This window comes from Calonectris borealis, chromosome 15 (assembly GCF_964195595.1).
Source record: "Calonectris borealis chromosome 15, bCalBor7.hap1.2, whole genome shotgun sequence".
In the NCBI taxonomy this organism is placed as follows: domain Eukaryota; kingdom Metazoa; phylum Chordata; class Aves; order Procellariiformes; family Procellariidae; genus Calonectris; species Calonectris borealis.
Genome location: NC_134326.1, coordinates 6,737,168 through 6,759,340, shown reverse-complemented (window position 1 = coordinate 6,759,340; position 22,173 = coordinate 6,737,168). Strand labels below are relative to the sequence as shown.

Below are 22,173 nucleotides of genomic sequence, written 5' to 3'. Positions count from 1 at the left end.
CTCTCTGAGAAGGTGCCAGTAAGTGCTCAGCTGTGTCTCACGGTTGAGCTATAGCTGTGTGGGGCGGCCCAGCACAGAGCTGGCTGTGGCCGGCTCAGAGGCGCCGGGCTGCCGGGCACCATCTCCAGGCTGCAGGCAGAACCGGCCGCAGCTTTCGTGTCTGCCCGGGTGGCTGGTGTTAGCCAGAGCGTCCTGGGAACTACGGTCTTGGAAACCTTTGCCTGCTCGGGCAGGCTTGGTCGCAATTAGCAATATGTTAGCGAGTTAGTAGTGGGCACAGGGAGATACTGTTTTTTTAAGATTCTGGGATTAAGAAAGGATCTCTCCCCTTGTAATCTTATTAGTAGAAGAATTGGATGAAACCATCCCAAACTGGGACGAAACCTTACTCTAACTGAAGTCAGTGACAAAAGCTCAGGAATTTCAATGTAGCCAGAATCCACCTCATGTGAAGATATAAAATTGCCTTATCAGATCTGATTCATCTAGCGTGATGCTGTGTCATAGACTGTGATATGTAGTGGCTGCTTCTGAAGAAGATACCAAGATTTCCCAGGTCAATTAGTATATTTTCCATTGCAAAATTTTCTTTTTTTACTTCATTAGACCCGGGTTCATGTCATGAAGAAGAAAGGTATATAACCATTTAATTCCTCTATAGCTTTATTCTTATTATTCAAGTAAATGTCTGGGTGTTGTATTCTACTAAGCACTTGCTTTCACATAATACAGAAATTAAAAAAAAACCCTCAATAATATGTCACTTCTAAATTTTGTAGTACGTAAAAGGTTTCTGTTTTATTAATTTTAAATTTTTTACCTTTAAGGTATTTTTTTTAAATAGAATTTTATTGATGCAATGAATAAAGTAGAAATGCCTTCTTTATACATTGGTATTGCAGTGTGTATATATCATTTAAGTAGTGAAGTTTTTATATGTCTAACTTGTAAACTAAATAGTCTGCAGGTCTTCATAGAGAGTACTTTTGTATGTATCACTTTAAGTGTGTCCATCACTTGCTTATAAACCCTTTTAATCTCTGCCATTGCTGATTTCAAAAATTGTGACCAGCACTGGGAAACATGCCCCATGATGGGGGGCAAAACACTGATTTCTAGAAATAGCATTAGAATATTTTCATTTTTCTGTTTCAGTCTCTGTACATCCTCATCCATATTTACTTTTTAGACTGCCCTTGCACTTTGAACAGAGATTTTCAGTGAGTAGCCCACAGCAATCCCCAGGAATTTTTCCTGGGTTAATTAAAAACCCAGCAATGTGAATGAAGAGTTTAAATTAATGTCTCATTTGCATTGCCTAAAATATATTTGCTGATGGGGAATTTTGCCAACCATTTTTCTGGATGTTCACCAAGCTCTGCATAGTCACACTGAAGCCACTCATAGACTTTTCTAGTTTGTCCTAAATAACATTGTCTCTTCTGTAATATTTGACACCTAACCATTCTCTTCATCACTCTGCTAATCACTGACCATACCAAAGCAGTCGACATACAGACTCTTAGGGCGTATCTCATTATTAATCTTTGAGATTTTTGAAACTGTCCATTTTTTGTACTTTTTGGTTTTCCTTGCTAGATGGATGCTTGACTGGATCAAGTTCTTCCCTCATCTATACTTTACGAGTACTTTTCAATATTTTTTTGTGAAGACCTTTATATAGACTTAACCAAACCCCCTTTCATAGATTATCTCAACATATTACTTTCATCCAGAATCTTGTTGATATGGTAAAAAAAAAATTATATAAAAATATATATATGGGTAGAAACTTGTGACTTTTATTAAGAAAAATCATGCTGCTTAATCTTTATTTGGTCCTGAACTGCTTAAATGAACACAATATATTATTGGTCCCTTTTAGGTCGCATGATGCTTTGTTTTATTGATTTACTTCTTTGCCTAATGCTTCCATTGATTCTGGTAAGGCTTGTTGCTCCACAGGTGATTTTTTTTCCTTCCTCCGCAATATTCAGTTGAATGGGTGCAACCCTTTGCAATGGATTTGAAAGACATGTTTTATATTTGTATTAACCGAGGAGCCAATTTGTGTATTAATTTTGGAGATATGCTATACAGTTCAGGTGGCCTACTTTGAGGTTTCTGAATTATTTAATTGTAAAAAGTCATGTTGAAAGCACTGATTTTTTTTCATCTTTGCAGCTAACCACAACGTACAAAGAACTCAGCTAGCTCCGTGATACTAAATGTGCTCCTCTTCTCTTCTGTTACTCTCAGGCAGTGCAATGGATTTACCAGTTCTCTTCCAGGCTTCCTGCTCCCTGGATTTCTACATTCGAAGGATGACCAGTTGGTTTCAATCTCTACCTAAACTTTTCCCTTTTTATCTACACAGGACATTTTTTCTTGCCTTTCTGCTGTTTAGAAGCATGTGCGCTTTGGTAGCGGCTGGGTGAGAGACTCTTGCTCAAGTAGAGAATTGCAGCAAGCAGAGTGTCAGACTGGAATACTGATTTTGTTTCAGGTCTCCCTTTCTTGCCCTTAAGATCCAGGGGATTGCTTCTTTAGCATACGTACGCACACAAATATAGCATACTAAAGGAAAGGGAGAATCAGTATGATTTGATTTCAGGCAGCATTCCTTCTTTCCCCCCTCCTCAGGCTTTATACCTCTAAATAAATTTAACTCAATAAACTCATGGAGAGCCCTTTTTCTTTTATTTTTTTGTCTTTATGCCTCTGGAGCACTTAACTCATCTTCTAAGGTATATTCTGAGTGCTGACTGCTGCCCTTTGTGCAACTCCAACCTATCCTGTGCTTTAACTTCTCATCATTCATCTTTATCAGCCAAAATACTGACCCCAAAATGCAGTTCAATACCACAGAAAAGATCTAAATGAAATTATTATGTTCTCAAGCTGATATATTTTTTAATCTCTTACGGCAAGTTTATTCCTTGATGTCACTTAAGACCACACTTAGTAGTTTCCACTAAGTATTCAATTGCAAATGGGCAGTGTATGCAACCGTATATTGTAGTATCCATCATAAGTCCACTTCCTTAGAGTGAAATGCAACTATTAAAATACAGATAATTGTTTGAGCCAAATATCACTCTGTATATCCGTAATAATTTAATTTAATAATTTAAAAGATGCTATCCTGGATTTACATTCATGTAGTAAATGTAGAGAAATTTCTAAAAATTATTATTTCATCGTTACAGACTCTTTCAAGAACAGAGAAATAGGCATGGCCAGGATGTTCTTGAAAATCTGTTTAATTCTGGGTTTTTTGCACAAATGTGGTGAATTATTAATACATTGGGTATTGAAATGAACATATATCCTCATGCTTTTTTGCTCTCACTAACTTTTCTATTAGCTATGATCATGAAGGGCGTCTGACCAATGTAACACGTCCCACTGGAGTGGTAACTAGCCTTCATCGAGAAATGGAAAAGTCTATTACCATCGACATTGAGAATTCTAATCGGGATGACGATGTCACGGTCATCACAAATCTCTCCTCTGTGGAGGCTTCCTATACAGTTGTTCAAGGTACCAAAGCACACTTCTCAGCACATCTCCTAACCACACACACAACTTCAGAAAGCAATTCGCAAAAGATTCGTGTCATTAGTACACTCATGAGCAGGGGAAAAATGTATAAGGTTTGCAAGAAAAACTCCCATAAAGCTCACTCCTAAAATGACAGGTCTTCAGGACAGGTAAGAGACATTTCACAATCATGCTTTGTGTCAAATATGTATGGTCATTATCTGCTGGTATAAGTTAGTCCTGCTGTTACCTCTTGGGCCAGGTTCACTTTACCCACTCATGTATTTCTCTTACTTCGCTGCAAAATTGGTTCTGACTTCAGTGCCACGGAGATGCAGTCTGACTGCTGAATGTTGGCTGCCTGGGTAGAGATCCTTGTGGAGAGAGAGGCTCGGGTAGCCTCCTACTATCAGAAATGAAATATTCTAAATTTATACACGACCAGTAAATAAAATGTAGAACAATCAGGGCAGTGGATGATCTTTGCCATAGTTAGCATTCCTGAGAGCAGTATTGCAGCCCAAGTATGGCCGGAGAGATCAGCAACAAAGTGGTTAAATGTTTGCACAGAGCTTTTCAGCACCGCCCAGGCATTGTATCTGTTATCAAAGATAGACTGAAAGGAATTTGGTGAGTGATAGGGGTTTTTTTAATTAAGATATAATGTCACTGGAATAAGAATATAATCATCGAACAATAGTCTCCTCCTGACATAAATGTCAACATTTATAGACTATTATACCATGACACGTCTGGTTACAAAGACTTTATTTCTCTTATACCAGATGATTAATTATGTAGATGCTGTCCTTCTGTCAGAGAAATATTGATGTTTTGGTGACAGTGGCACACCGTAGCGCTCCATCCTGGCTGAGAATGGACTTGGCTGTGTCAAACAGCTGGAGAACTGCACGGCCATAAAAGTACGGGATTATTTTTATAAGTGTTCTCCGACAGCCAGAAGGCCGGGTGTGCACATCAGGCTAGTGCACTTCTGGTGGGGTGGCAGGAAGGCAGGCAAGTAAAGGACTGTGGCTGCCAGCTTGCATTGCTGGAGCCTCACACTTTGAGGATTTAAAGCCAAACTGTAATTCTGTACAAAGCCTCTGCTTGGAGACAGTTTTTTAACAGAGGGAAGAAAAAGAAGAGGCGCTTAACTTCTTCCCACTCATAAAGAGTCCAGCAGTCTTTTTTTTTTTTCTTTTTGTCCTGGAGTTTAATGGTTTGTTGTTTATCCAGCAGTTAAGTTTCAGGAGTTTTTGTTCATATTAGAAATAAATTACGTGGTTGAACACATATCACTATGCATTTTGATTCACAATTAAGACTAAAGGGAAAACATAATGAAATAAACCCAGTATCTCTCTGCAGGCTCACTGTTACACTAGTGTTCTTTACATGAATCAGTAACATCTGTAATTTCCACCATAGTACCACGTAAATGGTAATTGCAGGCTGACTTCATTTAACATCAACAGGAGTGCAATAAAAAACCAATCAAATTAAGCTATATGTTTTCTTTATGACTGGAGTAGCTAAATTATTTTCTTTTCATTATTGCTGTAGATCAAGTGAGGAACAGCTACCAGCTCTGTAATAATGGTACTTTGAGAGTGATGTATGCCAATGGCATGAGCATTAGCTTTCACAGCGAACCTCATGTCCTGGCTGGGACTGTGACTCCCACCATAGGACGATGTAATATTTCTCTACCAATGGAAAACGGTTTAAACTCAATTGAATGGCGTCTGAGGAAGGAACAGATTAAAGGCAAAGTGACTGTGTTTGGAAGAAAGCTCAGGGTAAGTAGAATCTGTCATTACAATAATGATCTTTTCTTCTGTGGGCAGAAAATTAATTTTCCGTTTTGAAGGACATGACTTTCCTGTTTTTACTTGTTAAAAATGTACAACTCTGGGATTGTCTGTGGTATGACAATCTTTTCTTTATTTGAGAGGTCAGTTAACTGCATGGGATCATCTGCTGCAGTCAGCTATAGAAACTTCATTACTAAAAGTATTCCAAAAGAGGTTGGTAAAAATACCCAGAATATTGCTGCAAGTCACTCTGCTTCTGAAGGTGGGGGAAAAAAAATCCGACCACTCACCATTTGTAAAAATGCTATGGCACTCTTACCACAGTTAGTCCTGGGGAGCAAACACAATTACAGCTTGAGCGGTTATGTTCTGCTGCAGTAAAATCCCCCTACAGATTCATTGAGACAGGCATATTGTGTTTATTCCCTTTCCCAAATGGCACGATTGGAAAATAATTGCCATAATTACAAAGTCATAAGCATAGGATAAGACAGACACTCAGGTCATGTAATCCATCCCCTGCCAAATTAAAGATCTGCTGCAGCTGGATTAATCCCATTCTGTGCTTAGCTGGCCTGTTTTTCACCCCTTAAGTATCTAAACTTCCACTGGCTGCTTCAGTGTATACAGTTCTGGAAGGGCTTTGAGATACTGGGCAGAAAACAAATGTAGCGCTGATCAAGTCCTGGTTCTTTTAATAATTATTTCAACATCATTGGACATGAGGTACAGTTCTATGTGTTCAAGATGATATATCAAATGCAATATATGTAAACAATTATGTAGTAATTTACCAAAAAAAAAAGATTTGGATGTTAAATTTTGGTATTTTCCTATTGCTTAACATCTAATTCACAGTGTTGAATTAACAAGTCTTTCCTTATTCTCAGAAATGCTTAGAATGCACCTATTGAGGAGAGGGGGAAGGTTAGACAAAAAGTAGAATGAGATTAGCAGCTAATCCTTAATGACTAAATTTCATGGCTGTGTAATTGATTTTTGATGTGTTGACCTGCAGAAGTTGATTATAAGTAGAAAATAGATCAGCTCTGCATTTTGACTAGGTGTTCAAAATAAAAATAAATAGGACCCTGAAATGAAATTGCTGTAATGCTAGCTCTCAATACTAAAAATTTAATAGAGGTACTTGTGGTAATTAGCTGAAGTTAAACACGTCTTAGAGCTGAAACCTTGCCTGAGATGCGTTTTCTTGCATCATGTTTATGCAAATCAAAACACTGCTTTATCTAGCAACACCTCAACATTTAATTGTCTGGTGTTAGTTCCTGTAACAATAATCACATATCCATTTAGCTCTTTTAAATGAAAATCACTATGAGATTATAACAGGTTGAGTGGACTGAAAATGAAATTTGAAAATGAGGGAGAAAGCACAGAATTTATTTGCATCTCATTTATTCTAATTCACCTTTATAAATTGTTTAGTAAATGAAACAGAGCAAGTGTGTTGGAACATTGAGGGGAGCAGGTGGCGGCAGGGTAGGCTGCGGCAGCTGGGACAGCTGTGGCACGGAGCCGCACAGACGGGGGCACTGCTGCAGAACTAACGCAGCGCCGGGACGACCGGTGAGAGCGCGTGCGGAGCCATCCCCTGAATCCCCAATTCACAATCAAGTATTACTGAAAGGGGTTGTTATTATATGGGATTCACCTCTCAGGAGTGCTTACCGGAGCCCATACCCCTTTTCTCCAATACTTGAAGGGGGCTTATAAGAAAGATGGGGACAGACTTTTTAGCAGGGCCTGTAGCGATAGCATAAGGGGGAATGGTTTTACACTGAAAGAGGGTAGATTCAGACTAGATATAAGGAAGACATTTTTTACAGTGAGGGTGGTGAAATACTGGCACAGGTTGCCCAGAGAGGTGGTAGATGCCCCATCCCTGGGAACATTCAAGGTCAGGTTGGACGGGGCTCTGAGCAACCTGATCTGGTTGAATCAACTACGGATTGGATTCAATCCAGCTACAATCCCCACAGCAGGGGGGTTGGACTAGATGACCTTTAAAGGTCCCTTCCAACCCAAACCTCTCTATGATTCTTCAGGCAGTGCTGCTACCTGTGCCCCCAGCTCCACTCATCCGTGCTGTAGGCACGTCACAGCTGTACGTGTCGGCCTCTGCAAACCTGCCTGGGCAGACTTCATTAAGCTCAGAAAGGAAGACCTGCACTTCACCTTTATGTTATCCCACTTACTGTCCACTATTATTTTATGCACCACACGTTCAGTGTCTTGCGGTAGCTTCAGATAAAGTCGTGATAAGATTCCCTTCTGAAGAGTTTTTGTTACAGTGCAGCATCACGTAAGTGATTTTTGTTGCAAGACCTTTACCCACGGCACAAAGGGCTCGTCCCTACTGCCACTTGCTCAGCAGCAGCCAAGGGAAAACCAGATGTGCGTGTAGGTAGTGGAACAAAAGAGAAAGAGCTTGTTAGGTAATCTTCAGTCATGATACTTGTAATAGTGTTATTAGTGCTCCCAGGAAGAGTGGGAGTTAGTCATTCTGTTTGGGTTTCTATATAATTAATATGACACTACAATTACACTCTCTGGTTTTACTTATTTTACAAATGAAACTGAAGTTACTGAATTATCCAAGCAGGTGCTTCTTTATTCTCCAAGTGATATTTATGTGTGTGCATAGCTCTTGTCTGTGTAATCATTAAAAAAACCTTAATCCTTTAGTTTTCTATGGCAAAAAAACTAATAACCTTTATAATATTTTTGAGAAAAGGGAGGATACCTGGAGTCAGACTTTCCTAAAGGCAGATTACAGTTGCAGTTACTGTAATGGAGGGAAGAAACCCCAGAAATCCCAACTGCTTTATGAAGCTTCAGAAATTAAAAAACAAAACAAAACAAAACAAACAAAAACCCAAAAGCTAAAATTCGGTTCGTAATCTTTCTGAAAGACTTTTTTTTTTTTTTGCGCTTTTTAGAAAAATCTGCCTGTCGTTAAGAAATTGGGATCTTTCAGTCATACACTAACCCTTTAATGTTATAGCTATATGTTTTTGAGAAGTGAAAGCTCTCTTCTGCTTCCCCAAGAGCTCTGTGAAGGAAAGGGTTTTGATATGTTTCTGTCACCAGGATTGATCCTACACTTACAAAACTAGAGTAACCAGCTGAGAAAGTACTGATGTTGAGTTTGGCTTCCCTGGCTTTGTCTCCATTACAGTGGGAGAGCAGAATATGATTTATTTTGCCATGATGTTTTTAAAAAAATACCCTATCTTTTCTTTGAATCACAGAAGTTGTTGCTGGGATCACCTTCAGGAAAACCTACAGAAAAGAGCTTTTTCTAATAATTGCCCACTGAGGAAATGCAAACTGTTAAAGAGCTAAATTTTATTAATGGAAAAAATTAGGATAATGAGCGATAATTTGAAATAATTATTTCTTTACAAACACAAAATTGTATTAATTTTAAATTTGCTTTCTGTATAACTGAATTCCTACAGAGTTGGTTGGGATGGGAATTGGGTTTACCCCTGCCACTGAAAATATCTCAGAATAACTTTTATGTCCTCGAGAAAGGCTCGGGGTTAATTTACATATTGTTTGATGTGCAGTTTAATTTCGGATAAGAGAAAACATTGCTTAATCAAAGCTACTGTAAAATATAAGCTGAAGAACAAATTCCCAGAAACTGATGAATACTTTTTAAGTAGTCATTGCTCTCAAATTATATCTAATTTAAAGACTTTTACTTTATTAATGATGCATCTACAATTAAATTACTTAAGAAGCTTTATCAGATTACAGCATTAGCCTGAATTCTGTGGCTTAGTCTCCAGTGAGTATATTTATGTATCTCTCATTATAGCACTCTCACTAGAAGCCTCTCCATTTGGCATTCTTACGCTCCTTTGTTTCTGTTTTGCTCTTTTATTAAAAAAAAAAAAAAATTCTGGAACTGAAACACTTCATGCTGTACTTTGATTTGAAAATTGTAACAGAAAAAAGTGGAAAAAAAGAAAAAAATTTAACCTAATTATTTAGCATTTTTGATTCTCAAAACCAGAAGTCCATCTTTCCAAGCCTGATCAGGATTTCCAAGTATGATCAGGATTTTTAATCAGAAGAAATGAATCCCATCCCAACCAATCAGGTCGCTGAGGGATCTACTGAATATTTGGAAAGTAAATGAAGAAAATATTAAATGAATGAATTCATAAGCAGGGTGTTGCAGCTACAGAACCCAAGTGGCTAAACCTCAATGAAGACACAAAATTGTAATTTCTTCTATTGTTCTTGGAGTCATTGTAGGGAAAAAAGCTAAGAACTACTGATGCAGAAGTAGAAAAATTACTTCCATGCAAAATAATTTGTTTCTCTGCTAAGTGCCAACACTCTGTGCTTTAAGATCTAGGTGTGCAGCATATCTGTCTGTTCTGACAATAAGGGAAGCCTTTCTCTGTAAGATTACAGCTCCCATGTTGCAGGGAGACTGGGATATCCCAGCAAAACACTCCAAGTTACATATTTGACTATACTGAGAAGTAGAAAGCAAAAGCCAGTTAATAGGAAGACATCCTACACTTCTCAAAAATGTGGGGAAATTGAGTTCTCCGTTGTGCATGCTATTTTCACGCTGAAAATCCAGAGAGGCGTAGTGCCCACCGCTCACTGAAAGCAGCCCTCTTTCATTCAATAGGTGCATGGAAGGAATTTACTGTCCATTGATTACGACCGGAACATACGCACAGAAAAAATCTATGATGATCACCGGAAATTTACACTGAGGATAATTTACGATCAGCTAGGACGGCCTTTCCTTTGGCTACCTAGCAGCGGCCTGGCCGCTGTCAACGTGTCTTATTTCTTCAATGGGCGCCTGGCTGGGCTTCAGCGCGGTGCCATGAGTGAGAGAACAGACATCGACAAGCAAGGCAGGATCATATCGCGCATGTTTGCAGATGGGAAAGTCTGGAGCTACACCTATCTAGAAAAAGTAGGTGATGTTGTTTTACCTTCTGACATGAGCTACAAAGAGACAAAGTGCTATTTGGCTTCGTTTTAAGCTCTGTACATAACATACACACACACAAATTATCTAAGATTTGACATATTCCAGCTGTTAAGAAACTCTTTGTACCTGGCCTCAAAATTTCTTATTTTTCAATTAGTCAACTGAATTTGACTAATTTTTAATGGGAAATACTTTGTTCATGCTTTGTGTCTTTTGATATTTTCCTGAAAGTGGTTAGGCTGCCATATAATGGTATAAACTAACACAATGAATTGTGCTTAATTAAGACCAAAAATGCATGACTAAACCTGACAAAAGGTTTATGTAGAAACAGGTAATTCATCTCTAATCATTATTTATTAAATGAAAATATGGTAATGCATTTTTACTTAGCCTAATTAAGGCAATTCAATCATAAAAGTGTCTTAAATACTTCAAAATTCCATATTATTTTCCCTTTCCCTTCTTTGAATATCTTGTTTTAAGCAAACCAGAGCTGATGTTCTCTTCTTAGTTTCTCACATATTTCACAGTAATAGTTGTGAATTACAACTGCTAGCGGAAAGATAAATCAAGTCATTTATCTAACTCCTCCGCACCCCTCAGAACAAAAGAGAAAAAAAAAGTCCTACTAAATGGAGGGTAGCTAATGGGTTGCTCACCTACGCTTTCTCTGGAGTGTCAGCATATTGATTTCCAAGTAGCAGATCCTCTCATCTGGCAATCTGACAATATTCCTGAATAGCTTTGTGCCCCTAACTAATGTATCTAATTTTTTTTTTATTCATTTAACATTAGTGCCTCTTCAGTAACCTTTTCTTTTCTTTAATGCCCTCTCAGAGGTCACATGCTGAAAGCTAGTAACTGTGTATTAATTTTTTTCCCTATAGTCGATGGTATTACTGCTTCAGAGTCAACGACAGTACATCTTCGAGTATGATTCTTCAGACCGACTTCATGCTGTTACCATGCCTAGCGTTGCTCGGCACAGCATGTCAACTCACACCTCTATTGGCTACATTAGAAACATTTATAACCCTCCTGAAAGCAATGCATCAGTGATTTTTGATTACAGTGATGATGGGAGGATTTTGAAAACATCATTTTTAGGTACTGGCCGACAAGTCTTCTACAAGTATGGAAAGCTATCCAAATTATCTGAAATTGTTTATGACAGCACTGCAGTTACTTTTGGATATGATGAAACTACAGGTGTCCTAAAAATGGTGAATTTGCAAAGTGGAGGATTTTCTTGTACAATCCGCTATCGTAAAATTGGTCCTCTCGTTGACAAACAAATCTACAGATTCTCTGAAGAAGGTATGGTCAATGCAAGGTTCGATTATACATATCATGATAATAGCTTTCGAATTGCAAGCATCAAACCCATAATAAGTGAGACGCCTCTTCCAGTTGATCTCTACCGTTACGACGAGATTTCTGGCAAAGTAGAGCATTTTGGCAAATTTGGAGTTATTTACTACGATATAAATCAAATTATTACTACAGCAGTTATGACACTGAGTAAGCACTTTGATACCCATGGACGCATTAAAGAAGTTCAGTATGAAATGTTCAGATCCCTGATGTACTGGATGACTGTACAATACGACAGCATGGGAAGGGTAACTAAAAGAGAACTGAAACTTGGCCCATATGCCAACACAACCAAGTATACCTATGATTACGATGGAGATGGGCAACTGCAAAGCGTAGCAGTAAATGACAGGCCAACCTGGCGTTACAGTTACGATCTGAATGGAAACCTTCATCTCCTGAATCCTGGAAATAGTGTCCGATTGATGCCTCTGCGCTATGACCTGAGAGACAGGATTACGCGCTTAGGTGACATACCATACAAAATTGATGATGATGGCTTCCTGTGTCAGCGAGGCTCGGATGTGTTTGAGTACAACTCCAAAGGACTCTTAACAAGAGCTTACAACAAAGCAAATGGGTGGAGTGTCCAGTACCGTTATGATGGGCTCGGCCGAAGGGCTTCCTGTAAGACTAACCTGGGGCATCATCTGCAGTACTTTTATGCTGATCTTCACAATCCAACAAGGGTAACTCATGTCTACAATCATTCCAATTCAGAAATTACCTCTTTGTATTACGATCTGCAAGGCCACCTCTTTGCAATGGAGAGCAGCAGCGGGGAAGAATATTACGTCGCCTCTGATAACACAGGCACTCCATTAGCCGTGTTCAGCATCAATGGCCTCATGATCAAACAGCTTCAGTACACAGCATATGGGGAGATCTATTACGACTCTAACCCTGATTTCCAGCTGGTTATTGGGTTCCATGGAGGGCTGTATGATCCTTTAACCAAACTCGTCCATTTTACCCAAAGGGACTATGATGTCCTGGCTGGACGCTGGACATCTCCTGATTACACCATGTGGAAAAACATTGGTAAAGAACCCGCTCCTTTCAATCTGTACATGTTCAAGAGCAACAACCCTCTCAGCAATGAACTGGATCTAAAGAATTATGTAACAGGTGAGACTTCATTACATTCCTTATAAATAACACTACAGTTTGGAAGTTGATTTGGGAAAGAAATCAGGCTTTTCCTTACTAGCCATTTGCTGAATCCTCCCATCAAGGTTGGGCCACTTTCCTTTTTGTGCTATGAAAAGGGCTGGCTAGTCCTGATTCTTCGATACTGCTCCTCCCCGAATGAAGGGCGCTAAATGAGAAGCCACAATGAATTATGGAGCGGGGGGGGGAATTTGTCTAAATATTCAATTTCAGCACAGCCATAGTGCTCCTGCTGCTGAACTAGTACTGTATAAGTTGCGTTCATTCTGATTTTATATAAAGAAAAGTGAAGTTACCTACAAGAATCACGGGCAGGTTAGTTGCAGAATGGGGAACCAGAACTGCTCAGCATGTCTTCCCTTCAGGGCTACTTTCTAAATTAACTGCTGACTGAGCCCCTGGGCACATTATGAATTAGCACCAAGAACGGATTTAATTAAACTGCTTTTTTCCATTTAACTTTTAACATGCAAACAGTCGTTAGTCTTTAAAACAAAAATCTTGATGTTTTTAAAATTATTTCCTCCTGAAAGACTAAGAAATTTTATGGAATGTATAGAGCTCAGAAAAAGAAACAATGAAGTAGTTTTGATCACATATGTTAGAATTGCGTAAAACTTGTAACCTCTTCTTAATTAGTAATAATTTTTCACTTAGTAAGATCACACAGTACTTGAACTAGCTGCTGGCAATTTCTAAAAAGAAAGGTAATTAATATGTCTTCAGGAAAAGCTTTTTTCAGAATTGAATATGCAGTATACAATAATTAGAGCAGTGATATAATTTTTAAAAAGGAGCTATCTTAATTTTAGCACAGTAATTTGAATTTCAAGAAAAGCGTGCGTTTCCTTCAAAGAAAATCATAGCAAGTTTCATTAGTACGTTGGGACCTAATCGTATGTGTAACACACCACAGGTTCTATTGTAGCTACTTTGCAATTTGAAAATAGTGCAATTTGTATCTGATAGTGTGAAAATATTGGTGACTAAAATTACCTTGGGATCAAATTCTATTGTCCTAAATTCAGCAAAATTCCTATTTTCAATCTCTACTGTTTGATTTAGATTTTCAGTGTCACCTTAGGATATTTTGCTGTGTTCTGAAATTGCATTAATTTAATTTATCCATCCACTGGATGAAATCTAGGAAGATATATTGCATTTTGGTATAACACACACCTTGCAGTCTGTAAAAATACTTCATTGGTGATGAAAATATTTGTTGCTGTATGGACTAAACAGATTGTCTTGCACAAGAAGTGATTATGGTGGCACCTTGGTTGTCACAGTTTAAAAAAAAACCAAACAGAAAACAAAAAAAAAATACTTCCCCGCCCCAATCCATTCTTACTGTTAACCCCTGACACTGCTTTATTCACAGGTTTTGCTGAAAAGGAATTCCCGTAGCAAGTGCAGTGCTGCAAAGCACATTAGCTAAGCAAAACATATGGGTCCTCTTCTTTTCTTGCGGAATTAGGGCAGCTGAAGTGAATTGTTTGGGAAATACTGTTATACCACAAAATAAATTGAAGCCTTAAAAAGGACCAGTAACCCTGTGCTGTCCAAAGCTAGAGGAAAAGTATGGTAGGCACTGGGTGATGGGAGATACATACAAATGTGTTCGTAGAAGCAGAGTATTTTACTACTTACTTGAGTGTCAGAATGGCTAAGAAAAGACAACTTTTGCTGTCAAATGTCCACAACCAGGAAGTATTACACTTCTCATGATGTAATATTACCTCTGCTAAAGATTTTGGGCAAACAGGCTTTGCAACAGCAAGCAGGTGCCGTGTTGTGGCTGAGCACGTCCCGGAGGCCTGCGTGCGCAGGCGGGCGCTCTGCAGGCGCTCTGCGTGCCCGTGGGCAGCGAGCAGAGCCCGCTGTCACCTGCCTGCTGCAGGGACCGTGCTCGGAGTGGTCCGAATTCAGCCACCGTGCTCGGAGTGGTCCGAATTCAGCCAGCGAGCCTTGCATCGAGAGTGCCTTGCCACAGACATGCCTCTTTCAAACACGGAGTTTGGCTCACATGAAGAAGTGGCAATAGCAGCATCAGGAGCCACTGTAGGCCAGCGAGGAGAGAAGGCCACTGGAAAAGACAGGAGAGAGTTTTAAACAGAAACGGTCATGAACATAAGTCCAAATCAAATGAGACGTGCCCGTGCTGCCACTCTGCTGCTTATCTCCACGACAGCCAGAAAAGAGAGGCTGGAAACAGAAATGTAAAACGGGTTCATGGGCTTTTTTTTTTGTTAAAAACATCATTTTGATAACTAAAATACATCATTAGTTCTTAATACCTGCTGAGCGGGAATTACCGTTATTAACTTAGTTAGTTAGCTTTTTTAACCAGATATGAAGACAGAGTTTCACTGGTTGCACCTGGAGCTGGAACTTCCCGACGCTCACCCCAGAGCTGAGCTGTAACCCGCCCACGCAGCTCCTACTTTTCCGTACTGGGCCTGGAGGGACGGGGAGGATATTCATGGTAGCTAAATTTAGACATCTGAATTACAAGTCTAGCTTCTCACTGCATTTAATGGAGCCTCCCGAGACCTGATGACAGCTCATAGAAGTAGGACATAGAAGAGAAGCCATGTATTTTCCCAAAGGACTTCGCAGGTGGTTTTAGGAGTACTAACCTAATAAAACATCATTTTACAATACAGTTTATAGGCTACAGTAGCCACATCAGAAAGTGTCAGAGATGGAACAAATACTGCATACAGTAAAATGTTTGGATAATCCATGTGCTGTAATGGAAAAAGAATGAAAGAGGTGGTATATCCCTGACGAACTATTTAGGGTAAATTTAAAGTGTGCTTGTTCATGCTGCACTACTACAATTCTGTAAAGTGCCACGCTGTAATTTAAATTATGAGTTCCACTGCTACTTGAAATTAAGGAGGTCAAGGATGGATTTCCTAAAGTTTTTTATTTCTTGTATTTATTACACACATTTATTTCTCACTTGCTTGCTTACTTTTGATTTTTAGATGTCAAAAGCTGGTTGGTGATGTTTGGATTTCAGCTTAGCAACATTATTCCTGGTTTCCCTAGAGCAAAAATGTACTTTGTGTCACCGCCATACGAGTTGTCTGAGAGTCAAGCATGTGAAAATGGACAGGTAGGCAGAAATATGAAGTTACTTTTCCTGTTAAATTTGCTCCACTCTATGAATAGAACTGCTGAGCCTTTCTGTAGTTACAGCAGAAGGCCAAATATTTATTTCAGTGTAAAATGAAGTGAGTATAGCTAGACTTTATACTAATGAACATATGCCTTTCTTGCCAGCCTTCGTTGTTATCATAATTACAATGTCATTAGTTTGTCTTTTATTGAGTTCTTCCTTGATTAACAAGTTGTAACTCGATTAACTTGATTAGCAATGACAAAGGGAGACTTTGTCAGGCTAATTTATCATCTGTTGTACCTTTGGTAAAACCATCCTAAGAACATATGTGTTGCAAGAAACTGAGGTTGGTACTTGCTGTACTGCTAAGGAATAGTTCTACTTCTTACGCTGTAATAGGATTTCTCATCATTTTTGTCTGACGCTTTTCATAGAGGCTTTGGTTTGCTGCTCCAGTTACTGCAGTTAACTTCAGTTACAGCATTCATACTTAGTTGTCAGGTTAAGGTGGAAAATGGTATATGCTTTCGACCCTTACAATAAATTCCAACCCATTTAATAAACTTCAAAAGAGTACTAGGCCAATTTCAAACTAAGTCTATGCTAGGCTCGCTTCACATTTGTGGTAATACAACTGAAATGGTCATATAAACCTAACCACGCTGCTTTCACAGGCTTCCAAGTCATTTGAGAATCTAAATCCCCTCTTCAGGAATTGCTTTGGTATTTTGGAGCCCAAATCTCATCTCTTTTCAAAAAGGCTTAAATTCGTAAGCATTTTAGTCATATATACTGGTTGAAATCTCTGGGCAAAAATGTCCAGAAGTTAAGTGCCATCTTTTAATAAATTGATTCTGTTTGGTTTAAGCTCTGATTGCAATCGTGCTAGACTTGGGTCTTACTTATTCTTGTAACGGACATCATATAATTTGTGGTACATATATGCTACAAAGGGTGATTAATGAGAAGTATTTTATTTGGTATTACTGATAGTTAAATAATTTGCCAAATGAGTATTTACCTGATTCTGAATGGGATGTGTTTAGGGGCGGGTAACTGAGGGTGGTCTTCCCATAGCGTAGACTTTTTCGCTGCATGGCTTTCCTTTAAAAAAGCAAAGCAAAGATTGTATTGGTCTCTGAAATGAGTATTTTCAGATCTGTATCTTCTTTGGTGTTTTTTTGTTGTTTTGTTTTCCCCAGCTAATTACAGGAGTTCAGCAGACGACAGAAAGACATAACCAAGCTTTCATGGCTCTTGAGGGACAGGTCATATCTAAAAGATTACATGCTAATATTAGAGAAAAAGCAGGTCACTGGTTTGCAACGACCACTCCTATCATTGGGAAAGGAATCATGTTTGCTGTGAAGGAAGGCCGTGTAACCACCGGCATTTCCAGCATAGCCACAGATGATAGCAGAAAGATTGCCTCTGTCCTTAACAGTGCTCACTACCTGGAAAAAATGCACTACAGCATCGAGGGGAAGGATACCCATTACTTTGTCAAGATAGGCTCGGCTGACAGCGACCTTGTCACTCTCGCAATGACCAGCGGGCGGAAGGTCCTGGAGAGCGGAGTCAATGTCACCGTCTCCCAGCCCACTCTCCTCGTCAGTGGGAGGACTCGAAGGTTTACGAATATTGAGTTTCAGTATTCCACCCTGCTGATCAACATCCGCTACGGACTGACCCCCGAGACGCTGGACGAGGAGAAGGCGAGAGTGTTAGACCAGGCTCGGCAGCGAGCCCTGGGAGCAGCCTGGGCCAAAGAGCAGCAGAAGGCACGGGATGGCCGAGAGGGCAGCCGCGTATGGACAGACGGAGAGAAGCAGCAGCTTCTGAACACGGGAAGGGTTCAAGGTTACGAGGGATATTATGTCCTGCCCGTGGAGCAGTACCCAGAGCTAGCAGACAGTAGCAGCAACATCCAGTTTTTAAGACAGAATGAAATGGGAAAGAGGTAACAAATTAACCTGCTGTCATCCTTTGCTGGATGAATCAGTAGTCATAACTGTTATCTCCTCTCCTAAGGAGATGAAGACCTAAATGGGGGCACTAGGCTGAGCTACTTTGGGATAGTAAGTGGCAAAAAAGCTCATATTTTTTGAGTTAAATGCTACTGTTCAAGTGATTAAAAACCACATCCTGAAGTGGACTAAAGCCAGACTGAAAACTCTAACCATACAAATTAAAAAGTACCCCTGAAATATTACCCACTTGTTCTGGGTCTAAAGGAAAACAAAAAGAAGGCCTCGTATTGTATTACCTCACTCCATTCACACGTGAGCAAACTAAGAAATCCAAGTGGGCCACTGTCACTAACCAGCTGATGAAACACAGATGATTCAGACTGCTTGTTTGATAAATATCCAAGAGGTTTTCATTTAAAGCAAAATACAGGTGCATTTAAAACATGACTTTGGGGTGATTTGTGTGTAGCAACTGGAGGACAATGAGAATGCAAGTGAGAGCGCACTGGAAATAGTAAAGAAAAATATATTTAAAAGTAACAAAACCACACTTGCACTCTGACCCTCCACTTGTCTGGCCTGAAGCTTAACTTATTCAAAGAGGGCAGAGTGTAAAGTGACATTCAAAATGGTGGCTATAAATCACTACAAATAAATTTCATACTCTGTTTGTCTTTGAAGATTTCCATTGTGGACAGTATAACACAGTTACAGGGTGTAGTCTGTTTAGATTCAGTAGTTTGTTGGTATCAGTTCCAGTAGAGCTGTGGGCATTGTGTTACACTATTGCAAATGGGCACCACGTCAGATCACCCTGTACATACATCAGCCAGAAGGCACAATCACTGTTTCAGATTTAAAAATTATTAGTGTGTTTGTTTGGTCGAGAAACTGAGACAATCACATTACAGTCACCACAAAAAAAAAAAAAGAAAAAAAAAAGTCTAATAAGAACTTTGGTACAAGAACTTTTTTGTAATATACATGTATGAATTGTTCATTGAGTTTTTATATTAATTTTAATTTGCTGCTAAGCAAAGACTAGAGACAGGCAAAGATAATTTATGGCAAAGTGTTTAAATTGTTTATACATAAATAAAGTCTCTAAAACTCCTGTGAATTACTTGTCTTCCATTGTGAAATCTTTTAAAAATGAAAAAATATTAGTGTCTCACTGTCGCCTAATGCACACAGCATCTTACGTGTCGAAATGACTTGCTGTTGTTGCATCGTGGATTCTACAGAGGACTGGTCCTTTGATCTCTGGGTAAGCAAAGTCCTACATACACATCACCCGAAACTGTTTAGTATACAGCGGAAAATTGGTAAATGCTTTAGAAATTCCCTCTCTGCACCTCCCGCCTAGCAACCCTCAAAGTGCCATGTTTCAATCCTGGAATTAGTTTAATTGCGCTAAAGTAACATCCAAGCAGTTTGAAAATGCGGTAACATAATATTAAATGGAACACGGAAGGCCGTGCTGTGAGCCAGGAAGTCTCCATGAAATCTGTCTTCTCTGGGAGATTGCTCATTTCTACCGCATGTAAAAATTGGAGGTAAGATCAAAGTCCCTCTCCTAAGCAAACAGTCACTCCTGGTGATGTTAAAAGGGAACCATCCATCAACCAGAGCCCTGCTGCTTTTATCTCATTTAAGTATGTAGCTAGGGAGCTCCACTTAATTTTGAGAACAGTTTTGCTTTTGGGGTTGCAAATGAGGTTTTTAATGATTCATGATATCGACAGAGATGCTTGAGTTGATTATGGGCATTAATTCACTCCAGGGCATTTTTAAAGCAGAACAGTTCAGTGGCTGTGTTCTGTGACACCTATAGCACTCAGAAAGCGCAGCTAATTTTTGCCGTGCAAACAAGAGCCATCCCGTTCTGACCGCAGCGTTACACCGCTGTGTCTGCCCTACGCAGCGCACGCGCTGGAACCCCAAGCCCTGTTGCTCATCCTCTGAAGGACGAGTACCTCTGGGTACTTTTTCAGGTGAAGTCCTGTGTGTCCATCACTGCAGGCGTTTTTCTGTGCCGATGGGCCTGAAGTGCTGTTACGTTATCAGACTTCTCTACAAGTGGAACCTCTTAAAGAAGTACTGTTACTTTTTTTTAATGGAGGCATAAAACATGAAATCACAAGGTGGAGACACTTTTCATTATCACAGTTTTTCTGGATTACCCTTGCCCTGTACTGGTAAACTTCTTAGGTTTTTTGGAATGGAATTTTTCTTAGAGTTGAGAGGGTTGAAATGAGAACCTGTTGCACAATCCCCTATGTCCTTTATTTTGTTACCATTCTCCTGAAGCTGAAACTCTTCAGAATTAGACATTCTGCTACTTCAAAAGGAAACTTAGTTAAACTAGAAGTGAAGTATCCTTTTTAATATTAATTACTATGGGAGGAGATGTAATAGATTTGCAGGGGATGCACTCCCTACCCAGCTCCTTTGCAAATAACATACACATCATCAGGACCACTTCTGAAAGTGGTCCAGTCACGCTGGCTAAACCATTTATCCAGGGCTATCTGTGGTTTCCAAAGCCCGCGTGCAACTTGGCACAGGTCCCGTGGAAAGCCCCAGCAACACGCTTGAGCTCTCAGAGCCGCCTAACTATCGTGCTGGACCCGCCCGAGGTCGCTCCCAACCCTACCTCTCGGCTCTGCCACTGCGCTTTCTTGTGCTTCCATACGGGCTCCCGGCCACATTTCACCGTGCGTTACGTGGGCAAACTCTGCCAGCCTGTCCTTCTGGCAAGTAAACCATAGTATGTCCAGCTGCTTAGAAAACCCTTGTATGGTGCATCAAAGAGATTGGAAGAATCACTTTATTTTGTAATTATGACAAAGAGCCAGATGCTCTCATGTCTGGAAAAACTGCTGACTTTTCGAGGCCGTACTAAAGAGCTTTTCACTTCACGAATTGGGGAGATAACTGGACTGATGTGGCCACGGCCAACCACTTATTGCCTCCTTTGCTGTGGTCCCATCTGAGTTTCCCGTTTCTTGAGGTATCTTTTTCTCTCTCTTCCTTTCTACAACCCTCCCTTTCCTCACTCCCCTCAAATTGGTGTCTCCTGTTCCTCTCAAAGCTCTTGCTTTTCCTCTCTCCTCCTTGCTACGCCTTTCCGTATGGCACAGGTGATAGACCTAAAGCAACGCCAAGGAGACATGAACTGGGATCCTTCTTACGGGAGAGTAGTTAAGTGGAGGCTTCAGCAGTGACGTTGTGGCTGTGTCCCCAACAGCGTTGCGACCAGGACAGCCGCGGGCAGCCGTGTAAGGACCTGGCCCGAGACGCGCTCCTCGCTGTGGGAAGGCGCAGTGCATGAGCCCAGGCCAGCCCCAGAGATACGAACGTGGGTTTGCCCTTCTAACTCGAGCGTAAGCTGAGGCGTCTGCAGAGTGAACACAAACCCAAGAACGGGCTTCTGTTTGAAGCTAAAACCCGACGCAGAATCAGCGTCCTATTGGATTGCTGTAACTGAAGGGATTTGGTGTTTATACCCTTGCATTTCAGCTTGAAAAAACTGTTTCGCTTCCTGACTTAGCCCAAAGCCTGGGAGTTGGCTGTCGGTGTAGGCGGGTGTCTCAGCACAGCCTGCTCCTCACCACCACTGGTGGTCTGCCTCTCGAGGCTGCGCTCCACGGCCGTTTGGCCGCATGATGGCAGTTCTGCCCACGAGACGCTCAGAGGTGCCGGCCTTTGCCTCCTTGCACTGCCTTGCCCACGCCAGTCCCCCCCCGCGTTGGCCTTCCTTAGTGGCCTCGGTGTGTCCCAAATCAAGGCACCAACAGAAGCTTCTCCTAAAGCTGGGCCAGACCAATGGATCCACAATGCTGTCATGGGAACAAATGTGGGGAAGGAAGCATTTAGACCCTATTTTTTTTCCTTGCTACCTGGAGTGCAAGGGCTGACACAAGCACACACGCTGGGCTCTGAGAACGCGCAGAGCCAGTCTGAAACCTGCGTGGGAGCCCGGCTCTGGGATTGTTAGTTTTCACCTCCCATCCCTTGGGTAATGTAGCCTCTCAGAAGTTTCCTGCCAGAAATGAATGTGCCAACAGCATTCTGCCTCTGTAATATTACCCTGTAAGCCCCTGATCTTCACGTAGACCAGGCTCATCATCGCTGAAAGAGCAGAAGAGCTAGACATCCCTCATCTGCACT

General features: G+C 40.5%; 1 protein-coding gene across 3 annotated transcripts in view; it reads left to right on the top strand.

The window, feature by feature from the left end:
* The window catches only part of TENM2 (teneurin transmembrane protein 2), a 541,337-nt gene extending 522,217 nt beyond the window's left edge, over positions 1 to 19,120 (top strand). For all 3 annotated transcript variants that reach the window (XM_075164115.1, XM_075164114.1, XM_075164113.1), the window contains 6 exons: positions 3,368 to 3,543; positions 5,110 to 5,345; positions 10,039 to 10,335; positions 11,244 to 12,858; positions 15,894 to 16,024; positions 17,233 to 19,120. In XM_075164115.1, coding sequence (XP_075020216.1) covers positions 3,368 to 3,543; positions 5,110 to 5,345; positions 10,039 to 10,335; positions 11,244 to 12,858; positions 15,894 to 16,024; positions 17,233 to 17,994 — 3,217 coding nt within the window. In that variant the 3' untranslated portion in view covers positions 17,995 to 19,120. The remainder of the gene's footprint in view (positions 1 to 3,367; positions 3,544 to 5,109; positions 5,346 to 10,038; positions 10,336 to 11,243; positions 12,859 to 15,893; positions 16,025 to 17,232) is intronic.
* Positions 19,121 to 22,173: the final 3,053 nt, after the last annotated feature.